A 21684-nucleotide genomic window follows, 5' to 3' on the forward strand; every position below is an offset into this window, starting at 1 on the left:
GTAAGATGTCATATGAAAGCCTAAGGGGTACTTTGCACATTGCAACATTGCTACTGCGATGTCGTCGGGGTCAAATCGAAAGTGACGCACATCCGGCACCTGTAACGACGTTGCAACGTGTAAACCCTAGATGCACCGATAAACGATCGCAAAAGCGTCGTAAATCAGTGATCTGTGTAGTGTCGGTCATTTTCATAATTTCGCTGCGGCGACAGGTACGATGTTGTTCCTCATTCCTGCGGCAGCACACATCGCTGTGTATGAAGCCGCAAAAGCGAGGAACATCTCCTTACCTGCCTCCACCGGCTATGCGGAAGGAAGGAGAAGGACGGGATGTTTCACTACGGCAGCTATCACAAGATATCGCATATGCGACGGGGGCGGGGACTATCGCGTTCGGCATCGCTATCATCAGCTAGCGATGTCGCAGCGTGCAAGGTACTCCTAAGAACTTGTCTTCCTGGTATCACCCCTCTTACCAGTCAGGGAGGACTTAGGTTTACATTGTATTTGATAGTATAAATTTTGCACAGTATCAATATATAATTCTGATACTCACTAAACTCTGATCCTGATTTCCTAGGTACATGGCAAACTGTTTTTCAATCTCTTCCCAGCGTTGCTTCATTTTGCCACCATCAACCTCTTCTGGTGAACCATAGTGCAGAACATTGGCCTTCTTCTGGAGAACCGCAAATTCTTCTCTATGTTCTTCTACTTCTTTAAGAAGCTCCTGATAAGTGATCAAAACAACCCTTATATTCATTGTAATGTTATCATAAATCTAATGCAAAGATCAAAAGAAAAGAGACAAGCAAAAGTCGCTGACGATAATAGTAATATTACAATGTAACACAGATGTCAGCAACCTATAACATGTGTGTCCAAATGATCCCCATGCACACAGAGGCAGAAGCACAGCCTGAAGCTCACAAGCGCTTATCCGTTGCCTGCCAGAAACAGAAACATTGCGCTGCAGGTATGTTCTCAACTCCCCAGAGAAATAGTCCCTCTATCTATACTCAATAGATGGCTTTAAAGTGAACCTGTCAAGTTTTGTATGCACCCAGAACCAAGAGCGGTTCTGGGTGTATATTTCTAATCCCTGCCTAACTCTCCTTGTATGCAGTAGCATAAATAAAGGGATCTTTAGAAAAACTATATCTAAAGATCCTTTATAATATGCTAATGAGGCCAGAGACTAGTCGCAAGGATGTTAGTTCCCTTGGCTAGCAGCCCTCTTAGCATGTAAGTACGCCCCTGTGAGCGTGCTAACATGCTAATGAATGTGCTGCATCAGAGGCATGGTCGATCTCCCCTCTCTGCTGCCACCACACCCAACGCTGGATTTTGGCTCAGTGCGCATGATGAAAACGTTACTCAGAATGCAGAAAATCTATAGGTCAACCACCAATGCATCCTTTGAAAATAAGACATGCTACCTGAAGCTTGATGTCATCCTCTGCATCCTCGAGACCAGATAGACGATGTTCTGTCTCACTCATCCAGTTAGACACGTGATTCTCCTGATGCTCAGTTTGTGTAATCACTGGAGATGATTTGACCTCTTGTCTTCTCCTTACTGATTGCAGTTCCTAAATAACAAAAAAATACCATCAAATGAGCTCTAAAGCCCCCCATGCACATTGAATCTCGACTTTCTCAGCCGTATACAGGAGTGCTCAAGATTGGACTTACCTGATCCACATCTACTCTAAGGCGGGCTTTACACGTTGCGGCATCGCTAGCAATTGCTAGCGATGTCCAGCGTGATAGCCCCCGCCCCCGTCGCACATGCGATATGTGTTGATTGCTGCCGTAGCGAACATTATCGCTACGGCAGCTTCACACGCACTTACCTGGTCAGCGACGTCGCTGTGACTGCCGAACAATCCCTCCTTCAAGGGGGAGTACGTTCGGCGTCACAGCGACGTCACCGTGACGTCTAAATCGTCCGGCCAATAGAAGCGGAGGGGCGGAGATGAGCATGAGATAACATCCCGCCCACCTTCTCCCTTCCACATTGCCGTCGGAATGCAGGTAAGGAGATGTTTGTCGCTCCTGCGGGTTTACACACAGCGATGTGTGGAGCTGCAGGAATGACAAACAACATCGTACCTGTGGTCGAGCCGAAATTATGGAAATGAACGACGTTACACAGATCAGCGATATTGTACGCTTCTGTGCTCGTTCATCGTCGCACCTAGGATTTACACGTTGCGATGTCGCTACCGGCGCCGGATGTGCGTCACTAACGACGTGACCCCGACGATATAACGGTAGCGATGTCGCAACGTGTACAGCCCCCCTAAGAATCAGTTTGCTTGCGCCTGCATACATGTTCAGTGCTGACCAAGGCAGTTGATATTGGCAGCTGCGCCCAACATTGGTCAAATGTATATAGGAGGTTAACACTTAATACATACATGAAACGTTTGTAGCAGCTTTCTGTTGATTTTGATGGAAATGGTTGATTTAATTTACTATGTGGTCTGTTTATCTGCGCTATAAATTTCCCTGTCAGAAAAATCATTATTGACAGGCTAGTCGATAAAATAAGAGGACTCAGAGATACCCTCTCTTGTGCCAGCAATGGAAACCAAAATATCCTGGGAACACTAGAGAAAATAAATGTAGGTAATTCAAAACTCTGGCGTTATCTGTCTTATATCTATGTCCAACCTTAGAGAAAATCTAAAGCACCCCATACACAGTGGATAGCTGTCGGACGAAAAATGGTTCGGCCAATTGTTTAGCTGACAGTCATTATGGCAGGCTGTCCCAGATACCGGAGCGCTCCTCTATTCTTTATTAGCCAGCCATTGCCAGACATATCTGATGGTAAGTTATCCTTGGAAGGCAACAGGATCCACAGTTCGACATTGGACATGCCGGATCGATATTTCAACCACTAACAAATTAGCCAAGGCTACCATATACATTAGACTCTTGGCCAAACCCATTGATATTGGCAGGGTCAGACAATGTTAGGTGAGATTTAGGCTGTGTTTACAATTTTCAAACAGGGGATCAACTCTCTGCACTTTTCAAAAAAGTCTTTTAATACAGGAAGTCGAGAAAATGACCCATTGTTTAGATCAGGTTTTTTGTGTTAAATGTATTTTTTAATTGCTTCTGAACTGCCCATTGACGTTATATGTCCCCTAATACCCATGACCTGTCTTTCTAAAACATCAATACACTGAAAGCAGCTTTCACAAAACTGTGTAGTTGTAGAATAATGAAGTTACTATCACACTTTATGTGTATGTATGTATATCCAAACATGGAGCGAATGTCATGAACAACTATCTTTATCATAACAAAGGACAAGGAGTTATAGATGTGATGATATGGCCTCCACAGAGCCTTAAGCTCTTCATCATCCGGTCTGTCTGGAATTAAATGAAGAGGAAGAAGGATTTGCAAAAGCCTACAGAAGAGCTGTGGTTAATTTTGCAAGATGATTGGAACAATCTCCCTTCTGAGTTCTTAAAAAACCGTGTAAGTATACCTAGAAGACCTGATGCTTGGATGCGGTTTTGAAGGCGAATGGTGGTCATGTAAAATACTGATTTGCTTTACATTTTTGTTTTTCTCTTTGTCACTTTTTATCTTGTTAAAGGGAACCTGTCACCAGTTTTTTGGCGTATAAGCTGCGGCCACCACCACAGGGCTCTTATATACAGCATTCTAACATGCTGAATATAAGAGCCCAGGCCGCTGTGAGAACATAAAAAACACTTTATAATACTTACCTAACGGTTGTGTGGTGGGACATACGGGCGTCTCCGTTCTCCGGTGCCGGCGCCGCCTCTTTCGGTCATCTTTGTACTCCTTCTTCTCTAGCCGCGGTGCATGACGCGTCCGACGTCATCCACGCTCGCTGGCATTCAGGTGCTGAGCAGGCGCACTTTGATCTGCCCTGAGCAGGGCAGATCAAAGTATTGTAGTGCGCCTGCGCAGGATCAGCGAGTGTGCATGACGTAGACGCGTCATGCACACAAGCTTCAGAAGAAGGACGAAGATGGCCGAAAGAGGCGGCGCCGGCACCGGAGAACGGAGACGCCCATATGGCCAACCACACGACCGTTAGGTAAGTATTATAAAGTGTTTTTTATGTTGTCACAGTGGCCTGGGCTCTTATATACAGCATCTTAGAATGCTGTATATAAGAGCCCGGTGGTGGTGGCTGCAGCTTATACGCCTAAAAAATGGTGACAGGTTCCCTTTAAGTGATAAAAATAAACTAAAATAACTTCTACTTTTTAAATTTGTCTTATTTTGCAGCAGATTTTCCCCACTCACCTATAACTTTTGCAGAGTAATTTACATATAACACAAAAATGTGTTTACATTTAAACACAAGGTCATATCTTATAATAGCTCCTTTTAATCCAAGTACCCTCAGCTCCGACTGGTAGCAACATTTCCTGGCCAGGCACAAACAGTTATTCCAAGTGATAGATTTTTTGTCTTCTGCTTCAAAGTGCAGGTTTGTTACTACCATAGCCGAACGTTATAAAGAAAAATGACTCAACTTGGTAATTTTACAGCCTTCATAATTGTATATTTCCCATGTCAGAAATTAGGACATTGTGGGTCAACCCTGTGCTTTTCCAATGTAGATAAGTAAAGAAAAGCAATCCATTTTAAATACTATACCTATGACCACAAGTGATACATGCACATGCTTTATCCTAACCTTGACACTGTTGTATCTGGTCTGCAAGAGCATAAGTTCCAAGCGGAGTTTCTCCCTCTGGATGTCGTCCATTGCTTGTGGAAGGAGCTGCTCTCCTCTGTACAGGATGCCTTCAATGTGGGGCTGCTCCTCTTCAATCTAATTATATAAAATAAAAATCATATGTCAGAGCTGAATGTTGTATCCCGTGTAAGCTATTACAGGGTTTCTGACTGTACAACTTGCTTATTTGCCTTTCACACAAACACGCAATAGTGAGAAGTGATACAATGACTGTGACCCAACTTAACGCAACACCCAAATTCTCAGCTGCCAGCTGTATTGACCCCTTGCTCAAGAATTCGTCAGTCGAAGATATAAAACACAGGCGTAATCAGAAACCACAGAGCTCATCCCTGGCAGTCACAATACATTTCATTCCAGCAGCTTAAGCAACACATGCCTACTGCATTATAGAAATTTTCTTGAATATTTCTACCAAATAATATATATAAAATGATATATATGAAGTATTATAAAAACAACAACACTAGGATAAACCAGGCAAATGGAGCCAAAACAAACAAAGCTCTTCAGGCTCAGAAACCAAAAGGCGCTTACTTCTCAGAGTTCACTGCAACATGTCCAATGTCAGTACACCATTGTTCCCTATAGGGCCTGATTTATTGAAAACTTCATGGGAGGGCGTCTTTATTGCATTGAATCTGTGTATATGTGCAGGTAGTGTGAGTAAATTAATATACTCACCTAGCCCTGCTTTCTCTGAGATACAGCACTGCTTTCCTCTTTTCAGTGATGTCACTGCTCTTCAGACTCTCTGGATCACACTGCTGTGCTCCTCTTCTCAGTGATGTCACTGCTTTTCAGACTCTCTGGATCACACTGCTGTGCTCCTTTTCTCAGTGATGTCACTGCTCTTCAGACTCTCTGGATCACACTGCTGTGCTCCTCTTCTCAGTGATGTCACTGCTTTTCAGACTCTCTGGATCACACTGCTGTGCTCCTCTTCTCAGTGATGTCACTGCTCGTCAGATTCTCTCGATCACACTGCTGTGCGCCTCTTCTCAGTGATGTCACTGCTCGTCAGATTCTCTAGATCACACTGCTGTGCTCCTCTTCTCAGTGATCTCACTGCTCTTCAGACTCTCTGGAGCACACTGCTGTGCTCCTCTTCTCAGTGATGTCACTGCTTTTCAGACTCTCTGGATCCCACTGCTGTGCTCCTCTTCTCAGTGATGTCACTGCTCTTCAAACTATGGATCACACTGCTGTGCTCCTCTTCTCAGTGATCTCACTGCTCTTCAGACTCTCTGGATCACACTGCTGTGCTCCTCTTCTCAGTGATGTCACTGCTCTTCAAACTCTCTGGATCATACTGTTGTGTGCCTCTTCTCAGTGATGTCACTGCTCATCAGATTCTCTAGATCACACTGCTGTGCTCCTCTTCTCAGTGATGTCACTGCTCTTCAGACTCTCTGGATCACACTGCTGTGCTCCTCTTCTCAGTGATGTCACTGCTTTTCAGACTCTCTGGATCAAACTGCTGTGCTCCTCTTCTCAGTGATGTCACTGCTCTTCAGACTCTCTGGATCACACTGTACTCTGCATGACCTGGAAGTGGCTTTTACAATGTAAGTCTATGGAACATTAGAACAAGCCTCTATAGACTTACAAAGTAAAAGAGACTTCCGGCTCACACATATAGAGTATAGAGTGAGCAGAATAGACTGAAGTGCAGTGACGTAATTGAGAAGAGTAGAACAACTCTGGATCCAGAAGAAAGCGGTAGTAGGTAATTATATTAATAAGCTCACAACACACTAAATGCACATATACAAATTTAATGGAAAAGAAGGGAATTTTGTTTACTTACCGTAAATTCCTTTTCTTCTAGCTCCTATTGGGAGACCCAGACAATTGGGTGTATAGCTTCTGCCTCCGGAGGCCACACAAAGTATTACACTTTAAAAAGTGTAACCCCTCCCCTCTGCCTATACACCCTCCCGTGCATCACGGGCTCCTCAGTTTTGGTGCAAAAGCAGGAAGGAGGAAACTTATAAATTGGTCTAAGGTAAATTCAATCCGAAGGATGTTCGGAGAACTGTGAACCAAAAGAACAATTCAACATGAACAACATGTGTACACAAAAGAACAACCAGCCCGAAGGGAACAGGGGCGGGTGCTGGGTCTCCCAATAGGAGCTAGAAGAAAAGGAATTTACGGTAAGTAAACAAAATTCCCTTCTTCTTTGTCGCTCCATTGGGAGACCCAGACAATTGGGACGTCCAAAAGCAGTCCCTGGGTGGGTAAAAGAATACCTCGGTAAAGAAGGAAATTTTGTTTACTTACCGTAAATTCCTTTTCTTCTAGCTCCTATTGGGAGACCCAGACAATTGGGGTGTATAGCTTCTGCCTCCGGAGGCCACACAAAGTATTACACTTAAAAGTGTAAACCCCTCCCCTCTGCCTATACACCCCCCCGTGCATCACGGGCTCCTCAGTTTTGGTGCAAAAGCAGGAAGGAGGAAACTTATAAATTGGTCTAAGGTAAATTCAATCCGAAGGATGTTCGGAGAACTGAAAACCATGAACCCAGAACAATTCAACATGAACAACATGTGTACACAAAAGAACAACAGCCCGAAGGGAACAGGGGCGGGTGCTGGGTCTCCCAATAGGAGCTAGAAGAAAAGGAATTTACGGTAAGTAAACAAAATTCCCTTCTTCTTTGTCGCTCCATTGGGAGACCCAGACAATTGGGACGTCCAAAAGCAGTCCCTGGGTGGGTAAAAGAATACCTCGGTAATAGAGCCGTAACACGGCCCCTTCCTACAGGTGGGCAACCGCCGCCTGAAGGACTCGCCTACCTAGGCTGGCATCTGCCGAAGCGTAGGTATGCACCTGATAGTGTTTCGTGAAAGTGTGCAGACTCGACCAGGTAGCCGCCTGACACACCTGCTGAGCCGTAGCCTGGTGCCGCAATGCCCAGGAAGCACCCACGGCTCTGGTAGAATGGGCTTTCAGCCCTGAAGGAACCGGAAGCCCAGAAGAACGGTAGGCTTCAAGAATTGGTTCCTTGATCCACCGAGCCAAGGTTGACTTGGAAGCCTGCGACCCTTTACGCTGGCCAGCGACAAGGACAAAGAGCGCATCCGAGCGGCGCAGGGGCGCCGTACGAGAAATGTAGAGTCTGAGTGCTCTCACAAGATCTAACAAGTGCAAATCCTTTTCACATTGGTGAACTGGATGAGGGCAAAAAGAAGGTAAGGAGATATCCTGATTGAGATGAAAAGGGGATACCACCTTAGGGAGAAATTCCGGAACCGGACGCAGAACCACCTTGTCCTGGTGAAACACCAGGAAGGGGGCTTTGCATGACAGTGCAGCTAGCTCAGACACTCTCCGAAGTGATGTGACTGCCACTAGGAAGACCACCTTCTGCGAGAGGCGTGAAAGAGAAATATCTCTCATTGGCTCGAAAGGTGGTTTCTGAAGAGCCGTTAGCACCCTGTTCAGATCCCAGGGTTCTAGCGGATGCTTGTAAGGAGGGACTATGTGGCAAACCCCCTGCAGGAATGTGCGTACCTGCGGAAGACTGGCTAGACGCTTTTGAAAAAACACAGAGAGCGCCGAGACTTGTCCCTTAAGAGAGCCGAGAGACAAACCCTTTTCCATTCCGGATTGAAGGAAGGACAGAAAAGTGGGCAAGGCAAATGGCCAGGGAGTAAAACCCTGAACAGAGCACCAGGATAAGAAGATCCTCCACGTCCTGTGGTAGATCTTGGCGGACGTTGGTTTCCTGGCCTGTCTCATAGTGGCAATGACCTCTTGAGATAACCCTGAAGACGCTAGGATCCAGGACTCAATGGCCACACAGTCAGGTTGAGGGCCGCAGAATTCAGATGGAAAAATGGCCCTTGAGACAGCAAGTCTGGTCGGTCTGGTAGTGCCCACGGTTGACCCACCGTGAGATGCCACAGATCCGGGTACCACGACCTCCTCGGCCAGTCTGGGGCGATGAGGATGGCGAGGCGGCAGTCGGACCTGATCTTGCGTAACACTCTGGGCAGCAGTGCCAGAGGAGGAAAAACATAAGGCAGTCGAAACTGCGACCAATCCTGAACTAATGCGTCTGCCGCCAGAGCTCTGTGATCTTGAGACCGTGCCATGAATGCCGAGACCTTGTTGTTGTGCCGGGACGCCATTAGATCGACGTCCGGCTTCCCCCAGCGGCAACAGATCTCTTGAAACACGTCCGGGTGAAGAGACCATTCCCCTGCGTCCATGCCCTGGCGACTGAGAAAGTCTGCTTCCCAGTTTTCTACGCCCGGGATGTGAACTGCGGAGATGGTGGAGGCTGTGGCTTCCACCCACAGCAGAATCCGCCGAACTTCCTGGAAGGCTTGCCGACTGCGTGTGCCGCCTTGGTGGTTGATGTATGCCACCGCCGTGGCGTTGTCCGACTGAATTCGGATCTGCCTGCCTTCCAGCCACGGCTGGAACGCCTTTAGGGCTAGATACACTGCCCTTATCTCCAGAACATTGATCTGAAGGGAGGACTCTGGCTGAGTCCAGGTACCCTGAGCCCTGTGGTGGAGGAAGACCGCTCCCCACCCTGACAGACTCGCGTCCGTCGTGACCACAGCCCAGGATGGGGGCAGGAATGATTTCCCCTTCGACAAAGAAGTGGGAAGAAGCCACCACTGAAGGGAGGCCTTGGCTGCCCGAGAAAGGGAGACGTTCCTGTCGAGGGACGTCGACTTCCTGTCCCATTTGCGGAGAATGTCCCATTGAAGTGGACGCAGATGAAACTGCGCAAATGGAACTGCCTCCATTGCTGCCACCATCTTCCCTAGGAAGTGCATGAGGCGCCTCAAGGGGTGCGACTGGGCTCGAAGGAGAGATTGCACCCCTGTCCGTAGTGAACGCTGTTTGTCCAGCGGAAGTTTCACTATCGCTGGGAGAGTATGAAACTCCATCCCGAGATATGTCAGGGATTGGGTCGGTGTCAGTTTTGACTTTGGGAAATTGATGATCCACCCGAATCTCTGGAGAGTCTCCAGAGCAATGTTCAGGCTGTGTTGGCATGCCACCCGAGAGGGGGCCTTGACAAGAAGATCGTCTAAGTAAGGGATCACCGAGTGTCCCTGAGAGTGTAGGACTGCTACCACTGTTGCCATGACCTTGGTGAAGACCCGTGGGGCTGTCGCCAGGCCGAAAGGCAGTGCCACGAACTGAAGGTGTTCGGCCCCGATGGCGAAACGCAGGAAGCGCTGATGCTCTGGTGCAATCGGCACGTGGAGATAAGCATCCCTGATGTCGATTGATGCTAGGAAGTCTCCTTGGGACATCGAGGCGATGACGGAGCGGAGAGATTCCATCCGGAACCGCCTGGTTTTCACGTGTCTGTTGAGCAGTTTGAGGTCCAGAACGGGACGGAAAGATCCGTCCTTTTTTGGCACCACAAACAAGTTGGAGTAAAAACCGTGACCCCATTGCTGAAGGGGAACAGGGATAACCACTCCTTCTGCCTTCAGAGTGCTCACCGCCTGAAGAAGAGCATCGGCTCGCTCGGGGGGCGGAGATGTTCTGAAGAAACGAGTCGGAGGACGAGAGCTGAACTCTATCCTGTAACCGTGAGACAGAATGTCTCTCACCCATCGGTCTTGGACATGTGGCAACCAGGCGTCGCAAAAGCGGGAGAGCCTGCCACCGACCGAGGATGCGGTTTGGGGAGGCCGAAAGTCATGAGGAGGCCGCTTTGGGAGCGGTTCCTCCGGCGGTCTTTTTAGGACGTGACTTAGACCGCCATGAATCAGAGTTCCTCTGACCCTTCTGTGGCCTGTTGGACGAGGAGAATTGAGACCTGGCTGAGGGCCGAAAGGACCGAAACCTCGATTGTACCTTCCGTTGTTGAGGTCTGTTTGGTTTGGACTGGGGTAAGGACGAGTCCTTTCCCTTGGATTGTTTAATGATTTCATCCAATTGCTCGCCAAACAGGCGGTCGCCAGAAAATGGCAAACCGGTTAAGAACTTTTTGGAAGCAGAGTCTGCCTTCCATTCACGTAGCCACATGGCCCTGCGGACTGCCACTGAATTGGCGGATGCTACCGCCGTACGGCTCGCAGAGTCCAGGACAGCATTCATGGCGTAGGACGCAAACGCCGACGCCTGAGAGGTTAAGGACACAACCTGCGGAGTAGAGGCACGTGTGACTGCATTAATCTCAGACTGACAAGCTGAGATAGCTTGGAGTGCCCATACGGCTGCGAATGCCGGAGCAAAGGACGCGCCGATAGCTTCATAGATGGATTTCATCAGGAGCTCTATCTGCCTGTCAGTGGCATCCTTGAGTGATGCACCATCTGCCACTGCAACTATGGATCTAGCCGCCAGTCTAGAGACTGGAGGATCCACCTTGGGACACTGAGCCCAACCCTTGACTACGTCAGGGGGGAAGGGATAACGTGTGTCATTAAGGCGCTTAGTAAAGCGCTTATCCGGAAAAGCTCGGTGTTTCTGGACTGTATCTCTGAAGTCGGAGTGATCAAGAAACACACTCCGTGTACGTTTGGGAAACCTAAAATGGAATTTCTCCTGCTGAGAAGCTGACTCCTCACTCGGAGGGGCTGGAGGAGAAAGATCTAACACCTGATTGATGGACGCTATAAGGTCGTTTACTATGGCGTCCCCTTCAGGCGTATCAAGGTTGAGAGCGGCGTCAGGATCAGAGCCCTGATCTGCCACCTCCGCTTCATCCTCCAGAGAGTCCTCATGGTGAGACCCTGAACAGTGTGATGAAGTCGAGGTAAGCTCCCAGCGAGCCCGCTTAGCCGGTCTGGGACTGCGGTCCGTGTCGGAGTTCTCACCGTGGGACCTATGAGTCGCCCCAGGAGCACTTTGCTGCGCCGACCGAGGGGGGGCTGAGAGCAATGATTCAACAGTGCCCGGGACCTGTGTTACCGGTCTAGACTGCAAAGCTTCTAGTATCTTAGCAGACCATCTATCCATAGACTCAGAAAGTTTGTCTGCGAATACTGCAAACTCTGTCCCTGTCACCTGGACAGTGGCAGCAGGTGGTTCCACCTGGGCCGAGGGTCCCACCAGTGGCTGAGGCTCCGGCTGAGTGAGTGTCACAGGGGCCGAGCATTGCACACAATGAGGGTAGGTGGAACCTGCAGGTAGCATAGCCGCACATGAGGTACAGGTTGCAAAGTAAGCCTGTGCCTTGGCACCCTTGCTTTTTGCGGACGACATGCTGTTGTCTCCTCTTAGAGCAATCAGAGAGGGTATATAGCCAAAAGCAAATAGTGCGGCCGTACAGAGTAAATGTATACAATATAAGCATATAAATATACACTTCGGCACCCAGGGGGGCCAGCACCTAGTAACAGGTGCGGCTTATCGACCGCCCTCAGCAGTTGTGTGACCACCAGATTCCCTGCCTGGGCCTCCCAGAGCTGTGGAGCTCGGTGTTGTCTCCCCTCTGAAGTTCTCCAGCGTCAGACGTGCTGATAGGAATGGCTGCCAGCGTTCTGAGAGGAGGAGGGAGCCGTGGGCGTGCCTCAGAAAGTGCGGGAATCTGGTGCCCCGCAGTGCTCAGTGAGGGGGGAGGAGGATACCTCAGTATGCTCCAGCCCTCACCGCTGACCTGCAGTCTAGCGTCCCGCCCTCACCCCTGACTGGCAGGCCCGGGGGCGGGAGTTTGCGGTACTAGGCCGCAAAAGCCGGGGACTAAATTTATTAGCGCGGCCGGCAAACAAGCGCGGTCGGCGCGGTAGTCCCGGCGACGCAAGACACCCGGCAGGTGCTGCAGCGTCCGTTACACAGGCGCTCTATGCGCCGTCCCCAAGGGGACACAGAGTACCTCAGAGGAGCAGGGCCTGTCCCTGACGATACCCGGTCTCCTGTCCAGCAGATTCCCCCAGGGGCTGCGGAGGGAGCACGGTCCCAGTGCCTGGTGACCGGTTAGGATCCCACTTCACCCAGAGCCCCTAAGGGATGGGGAAGGAAAACAGCATGTGGCTCCAGCCTTTGTACCCGCAATGGGTACCTCAACCTTAACAGCACCTCCGACCAGAGTGGGGTGAGAAGGGAGCATGCCGGGGGCCCTGTTATGGGCCCTCTTTTCTTCCATCCGATATAGTCAGCAGCTGCTGCTGACTAAATTGTGGAGCTTGCGTGCATGTGTGCCTCCTTCAACACAAAGCATAAAAACGGAGGAGCCCGTGATGCACGGGGGGGTGTATAGGCAGAGGGGAGGGGTTTACACTTTTAAGTGTAATACTTTGTGTGGCCTCCGGAGGCAGAAGCTATACACCCCAATTGTCTGGGTCTCCCAATGGAGCGACAAAGAAAAGAGCCGAAACGGCCCCCTCTTACAGGTGGGCAACCGCCGCCTGAAGGACTCGCCTACCTAGACTGGCATCTGCCGAAGCATAGGTATGCACCTGATAGTGTTTCGTGAAAGTGTGCAGACTAGACCAGGTGGCTGCCTGACACACCTGCTGAGCCGTAGCCCGGTGCCGCAATGCCCAGGACGCACCCACGGCTCTGGTAGAATGGGCTTTCAGCCCTGAAGGAAGCGGAAGCCCAGAAGAACGGTAGGCTTCAAGAATCGGTTCCTTGATCCACCTAGCCAAGGTTGACTTGGAAGCCTGCGAACCCTTACGCTGGCCAGCGACAAGGACAAAGAGTGCATCTGAACGGCGCAGGGGCGCCGTGCGAGACACGTAGAACTGGAGTGCTCTCACTAGATCTAATGAGTGCAAATCCTTTTCACATTGGTGAATTGGATTAGGGCAAAATGAAGGTAAGGAGATATCCTGATTGAGATGAAAAGGAGATACCACCTTAGGGAGAAATTCCGGGACAGGACGCAGAACCACCTTATCCTGGTGAAAAACCAGGAAGGGGGCTTTGCATGACAGCGCTGCAAGCTCCGACACTCTTCGGAGTGATGTAACTGCCACTAGAAATGCCACCTTCTGCGAAAGACGTGATAAGGAGACATCCAGCAGCGGCTCGAAAGGTGGTTTCTGAAGAGCCGTTAGCACCCTGTTAAGGTCCCAGGGTTCCAGCGGACGCTTGTAAGGTGGGACTATGTGGCAAACTCCCTGCAGGAACGTGCGGACCTGCGGAAGCCTGGCCAGGCGCTTTTGAAAAAATACGGAGAGCGCCGATACTTGTCCCTTGAGAGAGCCGAGTGACAAACCCTTGTCCATTCCGGATTGAAGGAATGAAAGAAAAGTGGGTAAGGCAAACGGCCAGGGAGTAAAACCATTATCAGAGCACCAGGATAAAAAGATCCGCCAAGATCTCTAATAGATCTTGGCGGACGTTGGTTTCCTGGCCTGTCTCATAGTGGCAATGACATCCTGAGATAACCCTGAAGACGCTAGGAGCCAGGACTCAATGGCCACACAGTCAGGTTGAGGGCCACAGAATTCAGATGGAAAAACGGCCCTTGTGACAGCAAGTCTGTGCGGTCTGGAAGCGCCCACGGTTGACCCACCGTGAGATGCCACAGATCCGGGTACCACAATCGCCTCGGCCAATCTGGAGCGACGAGAATGGCGCGACGACAGACCTGATCTTGCGTAACACTCTGGGCAGCATCGCCAGAGGAGGAAATACATAAGGCAGTCGAAACTGCGACCAATCCTGAACTAATGCGTCCGCCGCCAGAGCTCTGTGATCTTGAGACCGGGCCATGAATTCCGGGACTTTGTTGTTGTGCCGTGATGCCAGGAGATCGACGTCCAGCGTTCCCCAGCGGCGACAGATCTCTCGAAACACGTCTGGGTGAAGAGACCATTCCCCCGCGTCCATGCCCTGACGACTGAGAAAATCTGCTTCCCAGTTTTCTACGCCCGGGATGTGGACTGCGGAGATCGTGGAGGCTATGGCTTCCACCCACTGCAGAATCCGCCTGACTTCCTGGAAGGCATGACGACTGCGCGTGCCGCCCTGGTGGTTGATGTATGCGACGGCAGTGGCGTTGTCCGACTGTATACGGATCTGTCTGCCCTCCAGCCACCGATGGAAAGCCAATAGGGCTAGATACACTGCCCTTATCTCCAGAACATTGATCTGAAGGGAAGACTCTACCGGAGTCCAGGTTCCCTGAGCCCTGTGGTGGAGGAAAACCGCTCCCCACCCTGACAGGCTCGCGTCCGTGGTGACCACAGCCCAGGTTGGGGGTAGGAAGGATTTTCCTTGCGATAGAGAATTGGGAAGGAGCCACCACTGAAGAGACGTCTTGGTTGCAAGGGAAAGAGAGACGTTCCTGTCGAGGGAAGTCGACCTCCTGTCCCATTTGCGGAGAATGTCCCATTGGAGTGGCCGCAGATGGAATTGCGCGAACGGCACTGCCTCCATCGCTGCCACCATCTTCCCCAGGAAGTGCATGAGGCGCCTCAAGGGGTGTGACCGACCCCAAAGAAGAGATTGCACCCCTGCCTGTAGAGAAAGCTGTTTGTCCAGCGGTAGCTTGACTACCGCTGACTGTGTATGAAACTCCATCCCGAGGTAAGTCAGTGATTGGGTCGGTGTCAACTTGGATTTTGGGAAGTTGATGATCCACCCGAACTGCTGGAGAGTCGCCAGAGCGACGGTAAAGCTGTGTTGACACGCCACCCGAGAAGGTGCCCTGACTAGGAGATCGTCTAAGTAGGGAATCACCGAGTGGCCCTGAGAGTGTAGGACCGCCACAACGGATGCCATGACTTTGGTGAACACCCGTGGGGCTGTCGCCAGGCCGAAAGGCAATGCCACGAACTGAAGGTGTTCGTCCCCGATGGCGAAACGCAAGAAGCGTTGATGTTCGGGTGCGATCGGCACATGGAGATAAGCATCCTTGATGTCGATCGATGCTAGGAAGTCTCCTTGTGACATCGAGGCGATGACCGAGCGGAGAGATTCCATCCGAAACCGTCTGGTGCTCACATGTCTGTTGAGTAGTTTGAGGTCCAGAACGGGACGGAATGATCCGTCCTTTTTTGGCACCACGAACAAGTTGGAGTAAAAGCCGCGACCATGTTCCTGAGGGGGAACAGGGATCACAAATCCTTCTGTCTTCAGAGCGTCCACTGCCTGAAAAAGTGCGTCGGCCCGAGCGGGGCACGGAGAGGTTCTGAAGAAACGAGTCGGAGGACAAGAGCTGAACTCTATCCTGTAACCGTGAGACAGAATGTCTCTCACCCATCGGTCTTGAACATGTGGCCACCAGGCGTCGCAAAAGCGGGAGAGCCTGCCACCGACCGAGGATGCGGTTCGGGGATGCCGAGAGTCATGAGAAGGCCGCCTTGGAGGCAGTGCCTCCGGCGGCTTTTTGGGGGCGTGACTTAGACCGCCACGCATAGGAGTTCCTCTGGCCTTTCTCTGGCCTGCTGGACGAAGAGGATTGGGACTTGGCGGAGGGACGAAAGGACCGAAACCTCGATTGTATTTTCCGTTGCTGAGGTCTCTTAGGTTTGGACTGGGGTAAGGAGGAGTCCTTTCCCTTGGATTCCTTAATAATCTCATCCAATTGTTCGCCAAACAATCGGTCGCCAGAAAACGGCAAACCGGTTAAGAACCTCTTGGAGGCCGAGTCTGCCTTCCATTCGCGCAGCCACATGGCCCTGCGGATTGCCACAGAATTAGCGGATGCCACCGCTGTATGGCTAGCAGAGTCTAAGACTGCGTTCATGGCGTAGGAAGAAAAAGCTGACGCTTGAGAAGTCAAAGACGCAACCTGCGGAGCAGAATTACGTGTGACCGCATTAATCTCAGCCAGACAAGCTGAGATAGCTTGGAGTGCCCACACGGCTGCAAAGGCCGGGGCAAAAGACGCGCCCGTGGCTTCATAGATGGATTTCACCAGGAGCTCTATCTGCCTGTCAGTGGCATCTTTTAGCGATGAGCCATCTGCAACCGATACCACAGATCTAGCCGCCAATCTAGAGACTGGAGGATCCACCTTGGGACATTGAGCCCAATCCTTAACTACGTCAGAGGGGAAGGGGTAACGTGTGTCAGTAAGGCGCTTAGTAAAGCGCTTGTCCGGAACCGCTCTGGGCTTCTGGACAGCATCTCTGAAGTTAGAGTGATCGAAAAACGCACTCCGTGTACGTTTGGGGAACCGAAACTGATGTTTCTCCTGCTGAGAGGCCGACTCCTCTACAGGTGGAGGCGGGGGAGATAGATCTAACACCTGGTTGATGGACGAGATAAGATCATTTACTAAGGCGTCCCCTTCAGGTGTATCAAGATTGAGGGCAACGTCAGGGTCAGAGCCCTGAGCTGCGACGTCCGGAATCTTCCCCGACTTCTTCACGCTGCTCGGGTTCCCAGAGTCCTCAAGCTGGGAACCCGAGCAGCGTGAAGAAGTCGGGGAAGATTCCCAGCGAGCCCGCTTAGCCGGTCTGGGACTGTGGTCCGGGCAGGAGTCCTCCACGTGAGACCTAGGGCCCACCCTGGGAGCGCGCTGCAGCGCGGACCGAGAGGGGCCTGGAGGCGACGATCCAACAGGGACCAGGGCCTGTGTAAGGACCGGTCTGGACTGCAAAGCTTCTAGCAGCTTGGCAGACCATTTGTCCATAGACTGAGCCATGGATTGTGAAAGAGACTCAGAGAGTTTCTCAGCAAAAGCGGCAAACTCTGTCCCTGCCGCCTGGACAGGGGGAGCAGGGGGGTCTACCTGAGCCGAGGGGCCCACTAGTGACCGAGGCTCCGGCTGAGCAAGCGAAACAGGGGCCGAGCATTGCTCACAGTGAGGGTAGGTGGAACCCGCAGGTAACATAGCCCCACAAGAGGTACAGGTCGCAAAAAAACCCTGTGCCTTAGCACCTTTGCTCCTTGTGGACGACATGCTGTTGTCTCCTAGGAGAGTGATCACTGAGGGTATATGGGAAAGGGTATACAGCCCGACCGAACAGAAATATGTATATAAATACGTATCTATTCCGGCACCCTAGGGGGGACCAGCACCGGGTGACCGGTGTGGCTTACCGACCGCTAAAAAGCGGAGTGTGTGTCCTCCAGATTCCCTGCCTTAGGTCTCCCAGAGCTGCAGAGCTCTTCCCTGATAATCCTCCACCGGCAGAATGCCAAAAAAATGGCTGCCGGAGCTCTCAGGGGAGGAGTGGAGCCGTGGGCGGTGCTAGGAAAGTGCGGGAATCTGGGGTCCCCACAGTGATCAGTGAGGGGGGAGGAAACATACAGGATGCTCCGGCCCTCACATCCGACGTCAGGTCGTCAGTCTCGCCCTTACCCCCGACAGGCAGGCCCGGGGGCGGGATTTTTGCTACTAGGCCGCGATGAAGCCGGGGACTAAATTTAAGACCGCGGAAGACAAGCAGGCGCGGTCGGCGCGGAAGTCCGCCGGTCTTCACAAATCAGCAGCTGCTGCAGCGTCCGGGAAGAAGGCGCTCCATGCACAGTCCCCATGGGGACACAGAGTACCTTAGAGATGCAGGGCCCGGTCCCTGAGGATGAATAGACTCCTGTCCGGCAGATTCCCACAGGGGCTGCGGAGGGAGCACGGTCCCAGTGAATGGATGACCGGTCAGGATCCCACTTCTCCCAGAGCCGCTAAGGGATGGTGAAGGAAACAGCATGAGGCTCCGGCCTTTGTACCCGCAATGGGTACCTCAACCTTAACAGCACCGCCGACGTAGTGGGGTGAGAAGGGAACATGCCGGGGGCCCCGTGGGGGCCCTCTTTTCTTCCAACCGATATAACTAATATGAGAATGCATGAGTGGATGTGTGCCTCCTTCCACACAAAGCATAAAACTGAGGAGCCCGTGATCCACGGGAGGGTGTATAGGCAGAGGGGAGGGGTTACACTTTTTAAAGTGTAATACTTTGTGTGGCCTCCGGAGGCAGAAGCTATACACCCAATTGTCTGGGTCTCCCAATGGAGCGACAAAGAAAAAAGCACTTCATAAGAGGGCTTCTTTAACTAGCCAAGTGCATGACAACTGTAATGTGAGGCTATGCTATTTGAAAGGTGAAAATGGACCGAAGCTTAGAGAAGCACTGCACACTTGTAACACTGCAGTAAGAAGCTATAAATTGCAGATATTCTTTTAAGAGATATTTGTATATTTTAAGAAATAGCGCTTAACTAAAAGAGGAAATAATATGAAAATTAGAGATCGTAAAATTAATCATGAAGAATCATGCAATAATTTTCCTCACTAATGAACAGAAGGCTGGTTTATAGCCATTAGTTTCATTGTCTTTATGAATACTTTATTATTTAAATTAACGTGTACACAATCCATTTACTGTAGGTTAGTTATGGTATGACACTTTTTCATATAAAGAAATGACATACTATTGTTATGTATGTTGCAGAATATGCAAATATTATGCACATGGGAGGAAAATACCGTTTTTTTACCCCCCTTCCAAACAGGAGTACACTCAAGTCCAAAATAATCAATTATATTTTTATTAGTATCAAAAAATTGTCCGAATCGGACGTCAGCGGCCACATTGCACTATTTACCCAGGTAATACATGTTGTTGGTAGCTCTCTCTGCCGGTCTTTGATATATTGTTATATTCGGTGAGCCGAATGCTGCATGACCGCGGGCATTCAGTAAGTCGGCTCCGTGCACTTGAGGGGATATAATTATTGAACTGCAGCAGAGCTCCAAACAGCGACCTGGTTGTTACACTCATTGGCTAGATGGTGCTATTCTTTATCAATGACCATGGAGGACATGAATTCGTAATATTATGTATTGAGGGTGCTATGTGCAATTTGCACTTGTATTCTTTATAGCCCTGAACATACTACGTTCATGATAAATTTAGTCTCTGTTATTTATATAAAATCTTAGCACATAGTCACTTTATGTATTTTTCTCATGTGCAATTGTATGCTGCGCTGTCCAGATTATTAATTGAGTGCTGCAACTATTTTTATAATTATGTGGTGTTGGTTGTTTACAATTTTTTGATACTAATAAAAATATAATTGATTATTTTGGACTTGAGTGTACTCCTGTTTGGAAGGGGGGGTAAAAAAATGGTATTTTCCTCCCATGTGCATAATAACTAATGTTTGGAGTGTCCTATTATAGGTAGTGACCTGTGTTGTGTTATAGAATATGCAAATAGTTGAAGAGTCACAGTGCAGCAGAAGCTTAAATATAAAAAGCTAATTGGGAGTTTTTGGAAAGGATTAAAGGTGTCTCCTTATTTTATGTTTGTTGGAGGGTGGGTCACTCTTCTTTGAGTAAGGCCGGGGCCACACGGGGACTACTGCAATCATCGCCTGACACTCGGCTCACGCTGGCAGCACAGCGGGAACTGAGTGTCATTGCGACTGAGGTTCGATCGTGCGATCGGACCACAGCTACGGGGGGTGGGCTGGCACTGAGGAGGGATGGGCTGGCACTGAGGAGGGATGGGCCAGCACTGAGGAGGGACGAGCCAGCGCTGAGGAGGAGAGGGCCGGCGCTGAGGAGGGGAGGGAGGGATTTATCTCCCTCTCTCCTCCGTTGCCGGCTATTGCCATTCTCACCCTGCACTCGCGGTACACCGGTGTAATGCGAGTGCAGTGCAATGTTTCTCTCGCCCCATAGACTTGTGTGGGTGCGAGTGAAAGAGGATTGCATTGCACCCGCAGCATGCTGTGACTATTTTCTCGGTCTGATTAGGGCTCAGAAAATAATCGCTCATTGGTGTTGGCACATAGAGTAATATTGGTCCGAGTGGAATGCAATGTTTTATCACATTCCACTTGCTCCGATTTTCATGCCATGTGTCTTAGGCATAACAGTTTTGATCCAAGAGCTTTGTCCTGCTACAATACATTAAAGTTTGGCAGGGTTTGTTCTGCGTCTACACTGGTATCACTGTATTTAAATACAGAGATGACAGGGCATTTCAACAAGCATGTGGTTTAGAAAAATGAAAGCCATAATTAATAAAAATGCTCTGGAAACTATTCGGGGGGCAAGGGAATTGTGATTCTAGAGGTAACATAAGAACCCCTTGGTCAAGAGCTGAGAGTGAGGAGGAGGGACGTAAGCAAATAACTTCAAGTTATAAATCAATGCGCTACAGAGCTGACTGGGATCTTAGAAGTTAACGTTTCTCCTGGAATTAAACTACTTCACACACTTGGCCAGGCTCTGGTGGTCAAGCTCCATGGAATCAAGCTGTACTCTATATAAGATAAAAGCTCTAGCAGCAGGAGAGAATGAACGCAATCAGAAAAAGTAAGTCAATTGCACACTTGCTTATTTTTTTCTCTAACTAAAGCAATTTAATAACATGAGAATACCTTTTAAGATCTAAAGACCATATGTATTAGATTAGTGGTAGTCTGATAATCTGAACCCTCACCGATCAGCTGCAAAAAGTGAATGACGTTGGAAACCCACAAGTTCACTGTGCGCCATTGCTAAAATGGAAGCTCAGCTCCTACTAAACTGAATTGCTATGTCAAAAGGATTGAATAATGGTGGGCAGGGATTCAGAGACCTATTAAACTTATTTGAACATTATTTGATACTTTTTCTTCCACCTGGCACTATTCCTGTTGATAAATAGGTTTTACGTTGCATAGCGAAGAGCTTATAAATCACTACCATTCATTGCACATGCTTTATCAAAGATGGAAAGCTTCCTTTCCTCACCTTCTCACATTCTGCAGGAGACTGTAGATACTTCTCCAGGACCTTCTGGACACTAAGCAGCTCTGTTTCAAAGCCTTCCAGAACTGTAGCATTGGGTTCTGACTTAAAAGGTTCTTCTGTTGTGATTTGCGTTCCAGGATCTTGATCCAAAAGTATCTGAAAAAGACACCAGCCTCATGATAAACATCTGCCCCAGAGCATCATACGAGCATGACTGCACCAGTACGTCCTTTATAGTGATGTTACTACAGCAGACTATGACTGGGAGGCCCATTCAATATCCCTATAGATTGGGGAGCTTAAACAGTGAAGAAGTGTAAAGATAAGTATATTGGGA

General features: G+C 49.8%; 1 protein-coding gene across 7 annotated transcripts in view; it reads right to left on the bottom strand.

Annotated features, from left to right (window-relative positions):
- Positions 1-21684, bottom strand: part of UTRN (utrophin) — a 1025654-nt gene that overhangs the window by 619236 nt on the left and 384734 nt on the right. For all 7 annotated transcript variants that reach the window (XM_075339520.1, XM_075339517.1, XM_075339516.1 and 4 more), the window contains 4 exons: positions 21348-21503; positions 4706-4843; positions 1443-1595; positions 560-733 (listed from right to left, as the gene is read on the bottom strand). In XM_075339520.1, the coding sequence (XP_075195635.1) occupies positions 560-733; positions 1443-1595; positions 4706-4843; positions 21348-21503 (621 nt within the window). The remainder of the gene's footprint in view (positions 1-559; positions 734-1442; positions 1596-4705; positions 4844-21347; positions 21504-21684) is intronic.

Source organism: Anomaloglossus baeobatrachus, chromosome 3 (genome assembly GCF_048569485.1).
Source record: "Anomaloglossus baeobatrachus isolate aAnoBae1 chromosome 3, aAnoBae1.hap1, whole genome shotgun sequence".
NCBI classification, from domain to species: domain Eukaryota; kingdom Metazoa; phylum Chordata; class Amphibia; order Anura; family Aromobatidae; genus Anomaloglossus; species Anomaloglossus baeobatrachus.